Source organism: Mesoplodon mirus (assembly GCF_964341445.2).
Source record: "Mesoplodon mirus genome assembly, chromosome: 8".
Lineage (NCBI taxonomy): Eukaryota > Metazoa > Chordata > Mammalia > Artiodactyla > Ziphiidae > Mesoplodon > Mesoplodon mirus.
This window is the reverse complement of record NC_138984.1, coordinates 30195206-30215354: the sequence shown is the minus strand read 5'-3', so window position 1 is coordinate 30215354 and position 20149 is coordinate 30195206. Positions and strand designations below refer to the sequence as shown.

Below are 20149 nucleotides of genomic sequence, written 5' to 3'. Positions count from 1 at the left end.
GTAATACATTGTCTTTGATGAAAAATAGGAACTCTGGAGAAGATTTTATCTTGTTGAGCATAAAACGTCTAGAAGTGGCTTGTATTGTGTAACATGAGTAGGCCTTCGTATAGCTGTGACACAGGTCTTGCTTGTTCTCGGACCCACTGTTGGTGTTGTCATCCATAAATTCCACCTTCCTGTGTACAGATAAGTCTTTTAAACAATAGGAGAATGTGGGAGTGAGAAAGGGAAGATACTTGTTGGCATTACGAATTCATAAATGTGATTGTAAATGATTATCAGAACAACTGAGATTGATGTTTTCCAGCGATGTTAGTCTTGGTGATTGAAAATGAGGATTTTTTTAAAGTTAAATTTAAGTTTGAGTATTTCAGTGAAGGGTATAGGATGGTATCTTTTGCCACTTTATTTGGAAAGCAGTCATTTGCCATGGCAGTGCCCTCTGTGAGGTTTACTTAACCTTATACCACACACACTCTTTACTTTTTAAGTGTAGTTCCGCAGAAAATGAGAGCATGGAAGGATTTTCTTTGCCTCACCCTCTCATTTTCTGTTCCTTTAGCTCTTTAGTCTGAGAGTTAAATATTTTGATACTAAGTCATATATAGTTCAAATTCTGTCTGGTCTATTACATTTTGTTACATTTCTGAACTTTTCTTTTCCATACTTTGGTATCCTCCAGGAACTTCTTTTCCCTTTCTAAGTTTTATTCTTTTAATAGAAATGGACTCCCACATGAGCACTGGCTCTAAAAGTGGCCTAATAAGCCTGCTATTTTTAGAGAAGAAGAAAGTTGCCTTTTGTTCTCTCTGTGCTTTTCACCTCCCACTTGTTCTTTAAAGTCTTTTTCCCCTCTGGTCTTAGTAGTGATAACTTTCTAATTCCAGGTGCCTTTTCCTTGGTCCATTTCTGGCTCAAGTTGTCTCGTACTCAAATTTTTCAATGTCAGAATTGGACTAGGCTCTTCTGTTTTTATTACTTACAGATACTTTGGATTCCTTTTTCTTTATTTTACTAAAATTATAAAATGTACACATAAAGGAGTGGAAATATATTTTTACAGTTTAAAGAAGAATAATAGGGGCTTCCCTGGTGGCGCAGTGGTTGAGAGTCTGCCTGCCGATGCAGGGGACACGGGTTCGTGCCCTGGTCTGGGAGGATCCCACATGCCGCGGAGCAACTGGGCCCGTGAGCCAAAGTTACTGAGCCTGCGCGTCTGGAGCCTGTGCTCCGCAACAGGAGAGGCCGCGATAGTGAGAGGCCTGCGCACCGCGATGAAGAGTGGCCCCCGCTCTCCACAACTAGAGAAAGCCCTCGCACGGAAACGAAGACCCAACACAGCCACAAATAAATAAATAAATAAAGCAAGCTGTCAACGAGTAAAAAAAAAAAAAGAATAATAAAATGGATATTCGTATAATGCCCACCATCCAGGTTGAAATAGAACATGGCTAGTATCTTAGAAGCTTTCTGTGTGTCCCTTCACCAAAACATTTCCTCCATCCCATCCCCCACCCAGGAGACTGCTCGTCCTAAAGCCTGTGTAGGAGATTTGGGGTTTTTTTTACACACACAAAAAGCAAAATAGTAATAATGAATAATCACAGTAGAGTTTACAGAAGAAAATAAAGAAAATGTGGATGCATGTTTATTTCTTGCATTCTGTAAAAGGAAAATTAGTTTAAGATTATAAGGAGAGGGGGCTTCCCTGGTGGTGCAGTGGTTGAGAGTCCGCCTGCCGATGCAGGGGACACAGGTTCGTGCCCCAGTCCGGGAAGATCCCACATGCCGCGGAGCGGCTGGGCCCGTGAGCCATGGCTGCTGAGCCTGCACATCCGGAGCCTGTGCTCCGCAATGGGAGAGGCCACAACAGTGAGAGGCCCGCGTACCGCATAAAAAAAAAAAAAAAGATTATAAGGAGAATTAACATTCTTGAAAGGGTTCAGCTATTCATGCCGTCTTATTGAAATTAGAATTAGAGTAACATGAAAGGTTCAAACATATGTCATGAAAATATTCAGTGGACTGTTATGCAACATACCCTTGTCTGATGTTATAAAGAAGAATTAGAAATTTCCTATCTTGGCCTATCATATTGAGAGTACACAACTTCTCCTTATCTTGTTGACTCTTGGTCCTTGAGGATATATATACTTGTGGCATTTCCATGTCTTATTGTTTGTTATGGATAGCCCATTAAGAAATTACACACACACACACACACACACACCCCTTTCATAAAGCTCTAGATAGGTGTTGAAATAGTAAAACACACTGCTCTTAGCTTAATCTTAACTATCACATCTGCTCTCATCCTTAATTCTTCTTTCAGCCATATATTTCCACTCTTCATGGGCTGACTACCTGGGATTGGCTTTTGACTTCATGAATACTTAGCTATAAAAGATAGAGACATGGACTTCCCTGGTGGTGCAGTGGTTAAGAATCTGCCTGCCAATGCAGGTGGCGCGGGTTTGAGCCCTGGTCCGGGAAGATCCCACATGCTGCGGAGCAACTAAGCCCGTGTGCCACAATTACTGAGTCCGCGCTCTAGAGCCCGTGAGCCACAACTACTGAGCCCGTGTGCCACAACTACTGTAGCCTGCACTCCACAACAAGAGAAGCCCCTGCAGTAAGCCCGCACACCACAATGAAGAGTAGCCCCTGCTCACTGAGACTAGAGAAAGGTGGTGCACAGCAGCAAAGACCCAATGCAGCCAAATAAATAAATAAAAAATAAATACATTAATTAAAAAAAAAGAGAGAGAGACAGAGAGTAGCCTGAGTCTCAGTTTTCTTGTTGCTTCTGCCACGGACTGTCTCTGGCCTCACCTTGCCTACCTGGGGGGCTGAGCTCTGCTTGTAGGACCCTCGAGTTCCTGAGGATTCCTCTGACTAAAGTGTGACGTGCCATCTTGTCTTTTGTTTCTTCTGAGCTTCCTGAACTCATCAGCCACAGAACTTGATTAGATGCTTCCTCTGTGTAGGTGGCAATACCAAGAGCTATGGATACAGCATGGTGCCTGCCATTTCTGTGGGATGGTAGTTTGGAGAATCTCATTTGCTTATCTGTTGTTTACATGCTGGTGTGATCTCTAGACTCTATATGCATTTCAACTCCTGAATATGCTCTTGGCCCAGAGTTTTAACTCTACCAGACTTTTAGCTTCTGGATTTTTCTCTGAAGGTAGTCCACTCCATTTTCTATCCCTGTCATGAATTACCAACCTTGGTATGGCTTTCTTGGACGTGAATCAGTTCACTTAGGATCTTTCTTCTTCCCCATCATCATCCCCAACCCTAAGTACTCATGATCCTTGAATATACTATTGATACTCAGTGAATTTGCCACTATGGATCACATAGTTAATTGTTAGAATTTCCACCAGGGTTCTAAAAATGTCTGGTTTTAGGATTAAACTAAAAATAGTTCCTCTGAAAGAACCTAAATAGAATAGTTTCTCCTTTTTTCTGTGTCAGTCTCTCTGAGATTTGGCTGCTTCTAGAATCTTATAAAGGCTTTGCTTTTCCTCCAGACATTGAGAGGCACTTTAATGGTGACTGTGCGTAAGATTATCTACTTGGAATTAAAATTTTAAGACAATTTAATGAAAGTTATCTGGCTGGAGGAAAGGCCCATTTACAGAAATTGTCTTAAAACTCTGATTTATAGATTTGTTGTTCTGCTTTTTTCTACCACCACTGACTTGATTTTATTACTGGTACATTATATTTCTTAAAATAGAAGGAAGGTGTCTGTCTATATATTATTTAAAATGAATTTTAAGAGAGAATCAAGTGCAAATAACTAATGATCTGAGTAACTTTTGAAAGATAAAAATTCAGTTTTAGTATTATGCAAAATGTCCAGACGATATAATAAAACTGGAATAGATTAAATTACACAGCTGTAGTCACTGCTGTATACATGTCTTTCAAAATGACATCAGGTGTCACCAGATTTGCTTATCATAAGCAACTTACACAGGATAAGTTCTTATTTTTCCCTGTTTTCTTTGGTTTGCAATATCTTTATGATAAAGCATGATAGTTGATTTTAAGTTTTTGACTTATTTTTAGTTTCAATCAAGTAACAGTACTCTAATTGTGTTATCTGATTTTCAACACACCCCTTAAATAGGTTGGTGTTAATACAATGTAGCTTTAGCAGATCTTGATCATGGCTCAGTTTAATTTCTATGTAAAAGTTTTTGTTCTTTATTAATCCAATCTGTAGGAAGAGTTTATCACTTTCCTTCTTGGAAATTGGGGTGTTCTTTTTTGATTGAGGTACATAGAAATATGTAGAATTAGGGAAAAAAAATTATAAAGCAGCTCTTTGCAGTATATATGGAACATGAATGCAACCATTCTTTTAGCACCATTCTGGAAAAGTTGGCCTGAAGTCATCCCAATATACAGACAGTTGATTATTTGATAAAGCAGGTACCAAATATTATAGATGAGATGTGTGTGTTAACAATCCCAAATCCCAGCTTAGCACAGCTATACTTTTAGGGTAGGAGATGATGGCAGTCATGCATTCACTATTTTAGACCTGGAAGTTTCCTTAGAGATCCTATAATCCAACAATCTTGGTTTTTGTAAGGGAGAAAACTTGTTCCATAATGTTAGGGACTTCTCGAAGGACTCAGAGACAATAAGAGTCAGGTTAGGAGTTGGATCTCCTGATTTCTGTTACCTTTTCATTCATTAATTATTCATTCATTAATTCAACCAACAAATGGTTCCTGGGTGCCTGTTTAGTTCAGGCATCTTCCTTGACTGAGGGTATAACAGTGAGCAGAGTGAAAAAGGTCTAGTTAACACTCGAATGAGCTATACTGAATTGGAAAGTCCATGCTAGTTGGAAGAAATCCCCTTTCCAAAGAAGCTACAAATTAATGGTAGTTTTTCCAATAAATTCTATAATTTTCAGAGGTCTGTTGTCATTATTTTGAAATGGTACATAATTTGGAAGAATGAAAAAATCTCTTTGGTTAGAGAAATTAGGGAAATCGTGACTTTTTTTTTTAAATGATTAAAGGCCCAATGAATAATTTCTCGATGCCATGAAATGTGCTCAGAAGATTGAAGATCATTTTTCTAAAGTGCTAATTTAAAAAATAGGTGTCACTTCAGGGCTTCCCTGGTGGCGCAGTGGTTGAGAATCTGCCTGCCAATGCAGGGCACACGGGTTCGAGCCCTGGTCTGGGAAGATCCCACATGCCGCAGAGCAAATGGGCCCCGTGAGCCACAGTTACTGAGCCTGCGCATCTGGAGCCTGTGCTCCGCAACAAGAGAGGCCGCAACAGTGAGAGGCCCGCGCACCGCGATGAAGAGTGGCCCCGCTCGCCGCAACTAGAGAAAGTCCTCGCACAGAAATGAAGACCCAACACAGCCAAAATAAATAAATAAATAAATTTATAAAAAAATAGGTGTCACTTTGTATAAGAGTAATTTTGTAGTGTTTTGAAGAAACCGCAAAGAAGTTCTCCTTTTCCTTCCTCGTCTTCTTCTTGCTATGTGGTGGTCTTAGCTGCTGTACTGGTTTGATATTACTGCAGAACTGTGTTTCTAATTGCTACATTCTGATAATTTCATAAACATATCTAGTATTTAGAAGGACCACAGTTATCATCTAAAGGCCCCTGTGTTCTTTGTATGAAGGATCCCATGATTGCACAGAATGTTGTTTTCTGATGAGTACCGAGAAATGACAACGTCAAATGCCTTTTCCTTTATAGGGCCGTGCAGGTTCTGTGGAGGCCTTGGGTCTCAGGTCAGCCAGCAGATACCGTACATGCTCAGACTGTGTCAACACAAGAGAAAGAAATGGTTAGGCTCCTCCTTGGTAGGGTAAAAAGCGAGGAGGAGATCACACAAAAGACAACTGTAATTGTTCTACAAAAATCTTACTCTTTACTAAAACAGCATAAAATCGCTGTTCACGCTAGTATTTGCATAACTAAATTTTAGGACAAATATCTATAATTCACAGTAAAAACATTTAAAGAAATTTTGCCATTTGCAGCAACATGGACAGACGTGGAGGGCATTATGCTAACGAAGTAAGTAAGACAAAGACAAATACTGCATGGTATCACTTATATGTGGAAGCTAAAAAATACAACAAACTAATGAATACAGCACAAAAGAGGCAGGCTCACAGATACAGAGAACAAACTAGTGGTTACCAGTGGGAAGGTGGGTCAACATAGGGACGGGGGAGGAGTGGGAGGCACACATTATTGGGTGTAAGATAGTCTCAAGGATGTGTTGTACAACATGGGGAATATAGCCCATATTTTTAACAACTGTAAGTGGAAAGTAACCTTTAAACATTGTATAGAAATTTAAAAATTAAAAAATAAAACTAACTGCATTAATACAAATAAAAAAAGAAATGGAAATTTTAAATAAAAATGAAGTAATCTTTACTTGTTAAAAATCATTTCTTTATCTAACCTTCATCTATTTTTTTTTTTTTGCTTCTCATCCAGTCTTCAGCCATTAATTGAATGAGTGAAGGAAAGTTGAATCTACAGGTTTTCACATGTGGAAAGGCCTTTTCTTAGTGTCTTTGCTGGTTTCATGCCGTCCTCTCCTGCTGCTAACATTAATTACTTTGCAGATGGCTCTAATTGACCCAGTAAAAGAGCCAGTATCTGTGTTCAGTCCTTCTCAGGCCCTAAAGACTTTGCAGCTTCTGAAGACACAAATGCAGTGCTTACTCTCAGCTCTTCCAAGTGTGAGTTCCTGGTCCTAGAGTGCCCTTTCCTTCAGAAGTTCCAACTCCTCTGCTTAAATCTGTATACTGCCTGGTCCCAATCCTGCCTTTTAAACACCATCCACCCGTGACTTATGCCCCGGCCACTGGACTTCTATCCGTACCCTGAATATCCTCCCTGACTGCACACCCTGGTTTCTGTCTATGTGACCTGCTCTTTCCTGCCCGTATTTCCCTGTCTATACTCTGTCCTGACCCTGCCCTGGCCCTGCTTTCCTGATCAGCTTAGTTGAAATTAATTTTCCCTTTGGGGCAGCTTGATGGTTTACTATATATGATATTAGAGTACATGCTGTCCCGTCTTATTTTAGCTGGGAGATTATAGTCACCTCGAGGGTGGGGATTGCATTTTGTTTCTTTTTCTGACCTCACCCCAACCTCCATGTGAGGGGACGGAGGCAGCCGGGCCTGACCACTGCTCCCAGCAAGGTTAGTGGTGGTTGTCAATGCCTGTGACTCTTTTCTTTTCCTGGGCCTGAAATTAGTTATTAATTAATTAGTTAATTAATTCACCCCCTTCCTAAAGAGCTATGTTTCTCTTCCTTCAAAAAAATATAGCTTGTATTGTGGTTTCGCATTTTAAAAGGCAAAAGTATGTTCATTATAAAAACTTTAGGAATTATGGGTAAACGAAAGAAAATAAAAACCTTTGAAAGTTCTACAGGAAGCAATAGCCTACTGTTATATTTGTGTGTATATCTTTGCAGATTTTTTTTCTATATGTGAATATACACGTATAAACATACTTTTAAAAAGTTACCAGACAACATCATAACATTCTCTCATTAGCGTTTTTCAGTGAATGACGTGAACATCTTTCCCGTGTTTCCAAGCATCTGTAATGTAAAAGCACATTTAAACCTACTCGCATCTACATCACCTGCAGAGAATAGCTGTGTGTGTGTGTGTGTGTGTGTGTGTGTGTGTTTATTTGCTCTTGTCTAGCTATTTCCTCAGGAAAGCTTTATAAGTAGCTGTTATAAGATTATAAAAAGTTATGGATTTAAGGTGAACATGCTTTCAGGGCTTGATGGCTATTGGTAAATTGTCCCATAGAAAGACATATTAATTCATTTTCCCCACAGTAATGTGTGAAGTGCCAATATTTCTACACTCTAGCCAGATCTAGCTACTATTACTCATTTTTTATTTTCTGAACAGATGGGGGAAAATGGTCTCGTATGGTTATTTTAATTTACAGGTGTTTTATTACTAATACAATTGTAGATTTGTATATGATTGATCACCGTTAGTATTTCTGTTTTCTTTTTTCTGTGAATTGCATTTTGTACATAATATTTTGTGAATCATCTGTCCATGTCCTTTGCCTACGTTCTGTTGGGTTGTTGGTTTTTATTGGTTTTTTGCTCTTTATGTCAAAAAATAGCAACCCTTCGTTTTTCATATACTTGTTTTTTCTCAGTTTGCCTTGCAATTGTTTATGGTAGTTTTAAATTTAACTTATGGAAATTAAAAAAAATTATATAGTCTTATCGGTTATTAAAAATTATTTCTGGGTTTAAGATCATGCATAAAATGGTCTCTGCTCCCTAACGTTCAACTATATTTTTATAGTAAGTTTATTTTAAAACATACATTCCTTTAAAGCTTATATTATTATTTGGTGTAAGATCTGATGTAGGGATCTAACTTTCCCAAAATGTTTAGTCACTTGTCCCAAACCTATTTATTCTCTTCTTTACCACTTTAAAATGTCATTATTTTCATATATTACATTTTTCATATGACCTTGAATCTCTGGACTTTCTGTTCTGTCCTTTGGGCTGTCCATCTAATCAGGCCAGTGCTCTGTATTTCATTTACTGTAGTAGTAATATGAGGTCCTATTGTTACTCCTCTTTTGAAAAACATGTTTGGGTTGTCATAAACATTTATTCTTTAAGATGAACTTTAGAATAATTTCATGAAATTAAACAAACTCTCTGAGATTTTGTTTGGAATTACATTAATGTTACAGAGTACATGTACATCTATACATATATGTGTAAATATCCACATGCATAATACATACGTATATAACATCTGTTGCCACTGTTGTCATTGTTAGTAGAAAATTTTCCCCTGTATTATTTCTAGGTTATTTTTGCTTGTGCACATAGAAATGTATTTTGCTTTTGCATATATATCTTATAACTGGCTATCTTACTTAATTCTTATTATTTCTGGTAGTTTTCCCATTCATTTCCTTTATACACTTTTGACTATTTCATGTATACCTGGGAAGGATGGATACTGTATAAACAAATGTACACTTTTTCTCTATAGACTGAAAAATGAAAGAAGTAGGGGGCTCTTGTCCTGGGAGATGGCAAAAACTAGACTTGGAGGAGAGTTTTTTTCTTTGAGACAAAGTTACAAGAAGGCAAGGCTGATAATAGATCCATATCTATTTCTCTATGATTTTACTGCGTGTAAAGCCTGGTTTGATAATAGTATAAATAAATATTGGGCAGATCAGAAAAGAACCTGTATTAGCAATATTCAACAAACTATAATATTCATTATTAGCTTTGAAAATGGTGCACCAAAGCATTTCAGTTATGTATAACTGTGTTCAAAAGGTATGCTATCTTTATTTGGATTCAGTTTTCCCTGTGTTTAAAATTGTTTTTGTTTCATGACATATGGGGGTAAAATTACCCATTTGTGTGAAAGTAACTACAATTCTATCATAGAGGAATCTCAAAATTACTGGTATACTTATAGAGATGCTGGCAGCCATGCTAGGAATGTGTTAAGCCACTTCAAGTGGTATGGCTTAAAAGCTGGGGAGGAGAAATTAGACATCTTTTATTTTTGTGTAATTGAAAATGTCTCTATTGATGCTACTTCCTCAGAGGGGAACTCATAATTGGCTCCTCTTATCGGCTGATCACGTGGGGGTCCTCAGCTTTTACATCACCTCAAGTTCATCCCTTATTTCTCCCCTAATTCCTCTTCTCTCTACTGCCCTATCTATTAACTTGCAGCCCTGCCTGTGTTTCCTATTAATATATTTGAGTGTTCTTCACTGTATTGTGGCGCATGGGCCATCACTTATGAGCGCCTACACATTAAAGTACTGCAACCTCTTATGTGATTTAGGAACTCATTAAATTCCTGTTGTGACCCTCAAAGAAGCTTACATCTCTACGAGCTGCCTGTGCCAGGAGTAGTCTCCACCTCCAGCTCTGTTCCTATGAAATATGCCCACATTCCCCAGCCCTTGCCTACCATGCCACCTTTGTTTGACTTAACACTAAGCCTCAATTCAACCTATAATTACTTTCACCCACTTAACGTACCATTTCTACTCTCTTAAATCTCAACCTCTCCATGTCTACAATCTTTGAACACAGCTTTAAAACTCTTATTGTATTGTCTACACTCAAAGGAGTGTATATTTCCTAGCTGAAATAACTTTTGGCATACAAATTATTTTAGGTGGGATGAGTCTAACTTTTTCTTAAGACTTGAGAGAAATGGTGGTTGAAGAATCATCTTTTTAAGTCTGTTGTGTTCAAAAAGGAAAGCAGTGTAAGGACAGTAGGATAATAGTAAAGTTACAAGCTTCTGCTTGTATGAATGTACTGGTTTAAATTCTGTGTCTCTCCTCATTACAACTTAGAGTAATTATTTAATGAATTAAAATAGTTATGTGTATAAAAGGATAAATGTGAAGCTTCTAGTGGGAAGAGGGGGCAGGTGTGGTGCTTCATTGTCCAACGCTGTCATCGTTGCTGCCCCATGAAGTTGAGAATCTCCATAGTGCTCAACAATTTTTGTCACTAAATGAATGAATGTGTTACCAAGCCAGATCGTTGGACTCTTTAATCAACAGAAATTGGTAAGAGGGCAGATGATCACATCTTGTGGTCCAATGTTTGCCGTTCCTAGTAGTCTTCCTTAGAGCTCAAGGCCCTCTTCTCTATATCATCTCATTCTGAACAATTTAATTTGCTTCATTAACCCACTCACAACCTGCCATGACTGGGATTGTCCAAAAGAAGGCATATAGTTCTTTCTTTAAAGTAAGGGATTCAAGTTATCTTCCAAAAAACTAGAAGTCATTCACTCTTCTTGGTTAATGACTTTTCCAGGCACTACGGATTCTTGGTAAGTTACTTTTCCAATTACTCAGATCCTTGGCTTTTCCATAAAGAGCCTCCTTGGAGGAATGTAAGATATAAACCTTTGGAGTTTTGACCACCTGGCTATTCATGTACCTTCTTTCATTAGACACATAAATCTCAAACTCAAGGACTCCAACAAATATTTATATAGGCAAAACTTCTCTCTTTGTGTGATTTTCTAATGCCTAGATCTTATAGAAGTTCTCTTTGTATATTTGCTGATGATTCTGAAATTCTTTCAACATAAATTTCTAAAACTTTTTTTGTGATAGATGCTGGAATTAGAAACATTTAGACCATGTTTCAATAGTAAAGATGAAATCTGAGAATTAACACTGTAATATTTTGTCTCTTACCCACATTATGGTCTAATGCAATTTGAGTGGCTTTCCTAGGAAGCTCTTCTCCAGTCAAGATGTAGGAACCTAGGCTGCATCCACCTTGTAGCTATGCCACCTAGGGCATGTGGCTTCCAGGGCATGTGACTGCCAGGGTTCCAGGGAAGAGAGAGCTTGGATAATGAAGCATGGATTTTAATGGTCAAACTGGAAGAATAGACATTACTTCCCCCCATATCTCATGAGCCAAAATTCAATCTCTTGACCCCAACCTAACTGCTCTGAAAGCTGTGAAATATAGTCTTACTGTTCTAGGAAGGGGAAGATGACATGGGATTTGGTGGATACTCAGCATTATTTCCGCCACAGTCCCCTTCATTGATCTGACTCTTGGCTCATTTGCCATGTTTTAATAGTCTTGCCATTCTCCTGCTCTTGGAGTTCAGCATCATTAAGGTGCTCATACTTGTTCTTCATATGCTGAGTAAAATCACATTGTCTAGTTCAAGTTCTTTTCACTACCTTTGTGATGCAGATTCACCATGAAGGCGGTGAGCAAGAGGGTTCCATAACAATAATCAAAAGAGAATTTTCTTATTCCAATTCTTCCACTCTCTTTCACCTTGCTTTGAACTTCCATCCTACATTTATCTCCTTACTTCCCAAGGCCACCTCTCTTTCACCAGATAACCTGCATGAGAAGGACTGTAGTAGCTGGGGTGTATAGCTTTTCTGTAACTTAAATGACTAGAAAAAGGATGTTTATTTCAGAACTTAGAATGTTCAGAAATTCCTTTTCATCAGCCCCCCCAAGTTATCAGACAACTCAGAACCAAACACCCAACTGGCTGATCAAGAAAGTACAATGAGTATTTATACTCGGGACCATAATTGCTAAATAGATCAGTATTGGCATGTTAGAACATTGTATTTTCAACAGGAAGTTCTACTAGGGAAACTACAGAGAGCAGAGGTGGAGGAAGGGCCTTGGAGAACATCTGCAGGCAGAGATTGCCAGACAACTCACCTTCAGGCCTACAGAGATACAGATGACCTGTTCCTTTTCTGCAGGGTGGAGCTGGAGACACACCACCACACAATTAGCTATTCAGTTCTTCCTTTCCAGTGTTACTTGCCCCTCACTGAAAAGTCTCATTTCAAAGTTACATTAAGACTTTTGTAATTAGATTACATTTCAGTTGACATTAATTCACTTTCAGGAAGGTTACAAATAATATTCTAGGATGAGATGGTGAATCTCATACATTTGTACTGATTTGCTTAGTTTCAGTTTCAGAAAGTTGCATACTTCATCCCCACTTCCCAGCACATGGTATGGGCCTGGCATATAGTGGATGTTGGTAGATGTTTGCTCACTCAGCAAATGTTGATTAAGCATCTGCTATGCACTAGGCATTATGCCAGGTGCTGGGGACGCTGTGATAAGTGAAAGAAACAGTTTTAAGGGAAGAATGGTCAGACAGGAGGGAAGGATGGTGCAAATGGGGAGGCGGTGCTATTTATAGGAGGTGGGAGAGTAGAGTGTCTCTGTGAAAGGGAGGATATGGTCTTATGTCTATCTCTGTCTGTCCTAGAAAAGTGGATATTTTTCTTCTTTAAGATTCTCAGGGCTTCCCTGGTGGCACAGTGGTTAAGAATCCACCTGCCAATGCAGGGAACACGGGTTCGAGCCCTGGTCCGGAAAGATCCCACATGCCGCGGAGCAACTAAGCCCGTGTGCCACAACTACTGAGCCTGCGCTCTAGAGCCCGTGAGCCACAACTACTGAAGCCCGAGCACCACAACTACTGAAGCCCACGTGCCTAGAGCCCATGCTCCGCAACAAGAGAAGCCACTGCAGTGAGAAGCCTGCTCACCTCAATGAAGAGTAGCCCCCGCTCGCCGCAACTAGAGAAAGCGCGTGTGCAGCAATGAAGACCCAACACAGCCAAAAATAAATAAAATAAATAAGTTAAAAAAAAAAGCTTTTCAAATGCGGGAGATATTAGAAATAGGTGTGTCCATGGTGGGGAAAAGGCCCTTGAAAAGAGAGAAATACGATAATTAAAGTGACCTTTATCCGTTCGGTAGTTAATGCTTAGAATGTTTTTTTTTTTTTTTCAGCACAGCCTTTTTATTTATTTTTATTTTTGCTGTGTTGGATCTTCGTTTCTGTGCGTGGGTTTGCTCTAGTTGTGGCAAGTGGGGGCCACTCTTCATCGCGGTGCGCGGGCCTCTCACTATCGTGGCCTCTCTTGTTGCGGAGCACAGGCTCCAGACGCGCAAGCTCAGTAGTTGTGGCTCACGGGCCCAGCTGCTCCGCGGCATGTGGGATCCTCCCAGACCAGGGCTCAAACCCGTGTCCCCTGCATTAGCAGGCAGATTCTTAACCGCTGCCCCACCAGGGAAGCCCTGCTTAGAATGTTTTTATCTGCTTTTGTAATTACAAACAAAAGTAGGGGTCTAAAATAACCTTGTTTTCAGTTGTTAGACATGCTCCAGTGATGGTGTGGTTGAGAATTTTGAAAATAATGAATTACCTGTAGAGAGAGGTAATTAAAATGCAGTTAGTGCAACCTCCCTGCCTCTTGGTGTTGCAGAAAGATTCCTCAGAGAAATGTTGCCAACAACAACCCTGTTTATGTACATTCGCAGTGCTGACTTCATTAACTAGAACTGAAAGAAGTTTCTGTATCTTCTCAGGTATTCTGAAGTATAGAGAGCTAAGAACTCTCATTGCTTTTACTATTATTGAGATTTTGAAAAGGGAATGAGTAGACGTACCATAATTAGTTTCAAATGTAGAATCATCAGTAGACACACATTTGATTAGTAATTTCAGTAGGAAAACCTGTCCAAGGTACAAGCACCTGCTTTATTTCCATGTTGTAAAGGTTGTCCTTCTGCTCACACAGGAAACCAAGCTGGACCAGGCACACACATGGCTCCCAGTTATTCTGTTGACTGGCTCCAAGCCTCCTCCAGCCCTCCGCACTGGGTCATTTTAGAACCACATCAGGTGCAGTTCTCAAAATGATGTGAAATCATTGGGTCCTCCCACCCTTCTGTTAAAGAAGCAGTGTTGGGCTTCCCTGGTGGCGCAGTGGTTGAGAGTCTGCCTGCCAATGCAGGGGACACGTGTTCGTGCCCTGGTCCAGGAGGATCCCACATGCCGCGGAGTGGCTGGGCCCGTGAGCCATGGCCGCTGAGCCTGCACGTCCGGAGCCTGCGCTCCGCAACGGGAGAGGGCACAACAGTGAGAGGCCCGCATACCGCAAAAAAAAAAAAAAAAAAAAAAAAAAGCGGTGTCAGGTTTTCCTGGTAAGAAAATCTACGACTAGGCAGAATTATAGAAAATAGAATGTCAGAGCAAGAGGGACCTGAGTCATGGTCTGCTCCAACACTTTGGCAGAAGAGGAAATGGAAGCCTAAATGCAGGGCACACATCCAGCTCATCGTAGAACCTACTGTTGTCCTTCAGTTACCATTAGGTTTAAATGAGTTCTACCTTTATAGTCCTTAGAACAGTGGCTGGGATGTAGTAAGTGTTCAGTCAATGTGAGTGATCTCTTATAATCATTAGTTCTAGTGGCAGAGCCCAAACAGGAACCCGGATGCCCTAACAATCCAGAGCTGCCTCGGAGGCACATATTTCTTATTTCCCACATTGTATAGGGGGAGATGTGTTGGAAGAAGCTGAGTTAAAAATAGTGATAGCCGCAGTGCCCGTTACTGGGCACATACTCAGCGCTGAGTTCTCATGTGGATGCTTTCATTTAAGCCTCTTGGTGTGTATGAGATTCACACTCTTTGTTGTCTCCATGTGACTCACGTAAAGGCTGAGTTGGGTAACTTGCCCACAGTCAAGGAGCTGGGCTAGGTTTTAAACCCCACTCCGACTTCACAGTCTATATTCTTAACTGTTAGTCTTTATTCCAGGAGTTAGCAAACTATGGCCCATGGGCCAAATGCAGCATTCCTGTTTCTGTACAGACCTCAAGCTGAGAATGTTTTTTACACTTTCAAATGGTTGAAAAAAATTAAAGAAGAACAATTTCCTGACTGGTGAAAATTATGTGAAATTCAGATTTCAGTGTCCCTAAATGAGGTGTTGTTGGATACAACGGTACTGCCTGTGGCTACTTATGTGATAATACAGCAGAGTTGAGTAGTTGTTATAGAGACCCTGTGGCTTGAAAAGCCTAAAATATTTTCTGTCTAGTCTTTTCTCTGTACTCTTCCTCAGCGATTGTTTTGAGATTCCAATTGTTTAGAGTGTAATTGTGTGATTTATATAGAGCCTGTCTTCTCCCGTTACCTGCCTTTTTGTTTGTTCCATATTAACATATCACTCAAATGATGAATGTGTGCATAAAAGGAGTTCATCTTTAAATTATTTGTATTTTATCTTTTTTAGCAGATGGAGGAATGATTTGTTGCTGGATAACATTTGAGACTCTTGATGATAACCTGTTCTGTCCTTACTGTGGACTGGAGCTCTTTGTGGTTTACAAGGCTCTCACATCCATTTATTGAGCTGGCTATTTTTAAACCTCCAAGTGTCTTAGATGTGGAAATCACTCTATTTTCTTTCCTTTGTAGTGGTTTGCTGTCTTCTGATTATGTGGAGATCCACTATGAAAATGGGAAACCACAGTACTCTAAGGTATGGTCAATAGCACATGGACATCCTGTAGTATAAATATACTTAATCATTGAACTGTTCATTGCACACTTCATTGTTTTGTTGTCTATCTCACTAAAATCCTCTGGCCTCTTACACAAGGCTATTATTTTTAAATTTAAAATAACTTTAGGAGAAATTGATTAAAATTTACAAATGTTTGAGGTAACGTTAGAGACTCCAGCCAATAAAGAAATGATCATTGTTTTGGTTATACATACAGTATCTTATGTAAGTGACGGTATCAAGAGCTCTCCAGTTCCATGGCAGCACTAGGCTCATGGGCAGAGAAATTGAACGATCAGACTGGGTGGACTGTTAGAGTGACTGTTTTGTCCAAGGGACCTTGGTACCCAAGAGGGACAGAGGACAGATGGGGAAAGGAAGATGTCGGGAACATTCTCCCTCTCAATCTTCACAACAGTTCTCTGAGGTGGGTATTATCATTCCTGTTGCTCAAAGGAAGAAATTGAAGTGGAAAGAGGACACATAAGCCTTCTCAAGGCCACCAAGCTTTGTAATATAAATGCAGTGGGGTGCTTGATTTCCTTCATTTGGAGGTTAACTGTTCTCTTCCTGGAAGATCAATAAGGAAAAGTGGGTTTAGATTAAAATAAGAGAGAGAGATTACTTGTATGTAAGGAACACAGTTGCTCTGCACCAGTCAGGGTGAAAGTCCCTGGAATGGCTGCATCCAGAGACTCTGATTTGTAAGAAGGCCACAGAGTGCCATTGAGCCTAAGCAGTGTCCATGGGTGCCACGGGAATGGGACACAAACGGAAACAAATAAAGGGGGGGGGCTTCCCTGGTGGTGCAGTGGTTGAGAGTCCGCCTGCCGATACAGGGAACACGGGTTCGTGCCCCGGTCCCGGAGGATCCCGCATGCCGCGGAGCGGCTGGGCCCGTGAGCCATGGCCGCTGAGCCTGCGCGTCCGGAGCCTGTGCTCCGCAACGGGAGAGACCACAACAGTGAGAGGCCCGTGTACCACAAAAAAAAAAAAAAAAAAAAAAAAAACGGGAGGAAGCATTACTGGGTTTTTTCCTTGATTGCTAATGAGCACTGGCACAAAAGTGGACCTTTCATGTGTGGGTTTGTTGGATTGTACAGTCTGATAACCTGGGCTTGTCAGTCTGATAACCTCTTAACAAGTATTTATAGGTGGTATGAACTGAGATTACTGCCATGAAGGGTCATGGAATTTCTCCGGATTTATAACTGTCCAACTAACAGTTGGGACGTTTGTAGTTTGATGTGCGTTCCAGACCTTTGAATTTTATGCCCTAGATTAAGAACTTCCATATATTATTCTTACTAGTCTGTCAGTTCTCGCCTTAGGCTGCATCTGGGGGGTTGTTGAATCTCCCTAAAAGTTAATGCTGTGGAAAGTGAACAGAAATGCTAAATCAAGCACAGGAACAGTGCTGCCTGGCATTTGTACGAAACAAAGCTTCTGTCAGCTGTGCAGTGCTGTGAGCACTGCAGATGCTGAATCATGAGTCTGGAGAAGAGAAGAGTGCATGAGACCTTTACAGACTCAGCAAATGAACCACCTTTGCAGGCTGCGGTAACCTGATCCAAACTTCTCACAAGAAGGTCTTTTTTTTTTTAAAGAAATGAAATAGCTAATTGGCCTTCAGAGGTCATTTGAGGTCCCAAATGGAGGCCTTATCATGAATAAGACACGTCAAATCTTGCATCAGTTGTAACTAAAACTTAAAACAAAGGGTATTTTAACTCTGACAAAAGAAGTATTCATTGCAGTTTGTTTTTGTATTCATTGCTTTTTTCTTATTTTTGACCCATTTTCTTCAAGTTTATATACCCAAACTTACTTGCTTTATATGTAATGAATGAATGGTAACAGTCTGTTTTTTATGTGTATGTATCTATACAAACACTCCAAAACCTGAGGTGATATGGTACACATTATCTTGTGGGAGAATTTTTTAACCTAACAATACTATAAACATTTTAGCATTCATTAAAAATTCTTCTAAACTTTTATTTTTAAAAAACGTATCATATTGTTTCCAATTCATTTGCTATAATTTGTTTAATCCCATAGTGATAGACATTTAGATTGCTTCTACTTTTTTTTTTTTTTTTTTTTTTGCGGTATGCGGGCCTCTCACTGCTGTGGCCTCCCCCGTTGCGGAGCACAGGCTCCGGACGCGCAGGCCCAGCGGCCATGGCTCACGGGCCCAGCCGCTCCGCGGCATATGGGATCCTCCCAGACCGGGGCACGAACCCGTATCCCCTGCATCGGCAGGCGGACTCTCAACCACTGCGCCACCAGGGAGGCCCCTAGATTGCTTCTACTTTTGACTGTACAAATAACTTTAAGGAAAGGCCTTGCAGATACATTTTGAACACTTCTTTAATAATTGATTAAGGATTAATTTTGAGAATGGAATTGTCTGGGTTAAAGAGTTGGTATATTTTCAAGGCTTTTGCTACATATTGACAGTTTTTTTTTTCCTGAAAGTTTGTATAAATTCATGCTCCTACTAACATCACATACACATTTTTAAAAGCATGTTTTTAAACTTCACATTGCCTTCCATGTTGTTTAAGAAAATCTTTGTATCAAGTACCAGAAAAGAAAATCAATATGTAAGAATGGCTAGATTAAATAAACCTGTTTTTACAGCCGTGCAACCTTTCTTCCAAAGATCTCAAACTATTTAGACAAAAGTACATGTGCATGCACGCGCACACACACACACTCACACCATTATTCACATGACTATGGAGGAACAGAATCACTAATAGGCTACTTGGCTTTGAAGTGAAATCTAAATGTGGACGTTTAAAATATTCTGGGAGGGCTTCCCTGGTGGCGCAGTGGTTGAGAGTCCGCCTGCCGATGCAGGGGACACGGGTTCGTGCCCCGGTCCAGGAAGATCCCACATGCCGTGGAGCGGCTGGACCGTGAGCCGTGGCCGCTGAGCCTGCGCGTCTGGAGCCTGTGCTCTGCAACGGGAGAGGCCACAACAGTGAGAGGCCCGCGTACCGCAAAAAAAAAATAATAATAAAATAAAAAAAATAAATAAAAAAATAAAATATTCTGGGAATTAGAGTCGAACAAAATGATGAATCACACTTTGGAGGAACCTGTCTAGGTCTTCCCATATCACAGCTATGAAGCCCCTACCTAGTTCCCACTTCTACTTAAGAAGAGGCTAAAGTCTTAGGCTTTTACTTTTATTGGATGAAAGTGGGCTAAATGGGCTTCTTTCCTTGTGAAGCAAATATAGGAACTGGAGAGATCAACAGATTAAGTAGGCAGTATAGAATAGGTGCCAGGTATTAGTAAACGCACGTGGAAGAACTTTCCTTCTGCACCAACAGAGCAATAGCTTTTTTTTTTTTTTTTGCGGTATGCGGGTCCCCCACTGCCGTGGCCTCTCCCGCCGCGGAGCACAGGCTCCGGACGCGCAGGCCCAGCGGCCACGGCCCACGGGCCCAGTCGCTCTGTGGCATGTGGGATCCTCCCGGACCGGGGCACGAACCCGCGTCCCCCGCATCCGCAGGCGGACTCCCAACCACTGTGCCACCAGGGAAGCCCGAGCAATAGCTTTTGTTAGAGTTCCTAGCACAGTGCTTTGCACACAGTATGTGACAAAACAACTTTGTTGATTTGTTGGTCAACTTTGTTGATGAACCTATTAAAAATAAGTTAATTTTTAGTGTGTCAGTTCTTCTAAAGGAGTTAGGCATCAGTATGATGGTATAATAGTTATTTTCAAATTTAATATATTTCTATTAAATCCCTTTTAGGTGAACCATTAGCTTTAAATGCTTACTAATACTTTGGTTTCTCTTCTTATGAAAGGAACTGCCACCTGGCCAACAGTGTAAGACTGAATAGATAGATACAGTACTTCTGTTCCTACTTCCCTTTATTACTCTTCATCCTTATGGGGTGGGGAAATCGTCCTTTCCTAGCTCTATCTTCTCCCCCTGGCTTCTTCCTGTCCCCTTGCTCCCTCTTGCCCAGGGAAAGAAGAGCGACTTAACTGGTGGGAAGGAGCTGGGCACGGCTACATAGTCCTTTCCTCCCTTTCTTGGGTGAGATCCACCTCCCTACAGGAAGAGCACATTTCCTCTACTTGTTCTCAGTGTGCAGTGGCATCCCTTGTGGGTGTGGGTGGGTTGGGGGAGGGTGTTGGTTATCCCCTGTCGTCTGTGCCTTGGTG

At 40.6% G+C, this 20149-nt stretch overlaps 1 protein-coding gene across 2 annotated transcripts in view; it reads left to right on the top strand.

Moving 5' to 3' along the window:
* ADAM23 (ADAM metallopeptidase domain 23) overlaps positions 1-20149 on the top strand; it is a gene marked incomplete at its 5' end in the record, with an annotated part of 164420 nt that overhangs the window by 72537 nt on the left and 71734 nt on the right. For both annotated transcript variants that reach the window (XM_082631139.1, XM_082631140.1), the window contains one exon: positions 15867-15930. In XM_082631139.1, coding sequence (XP_082487265.1) covers positions 15867-15930 — 64 coding nt within the window. The remainder of the gene's footprint in view (positions 1-15866; positions 15931-20149) is intronic.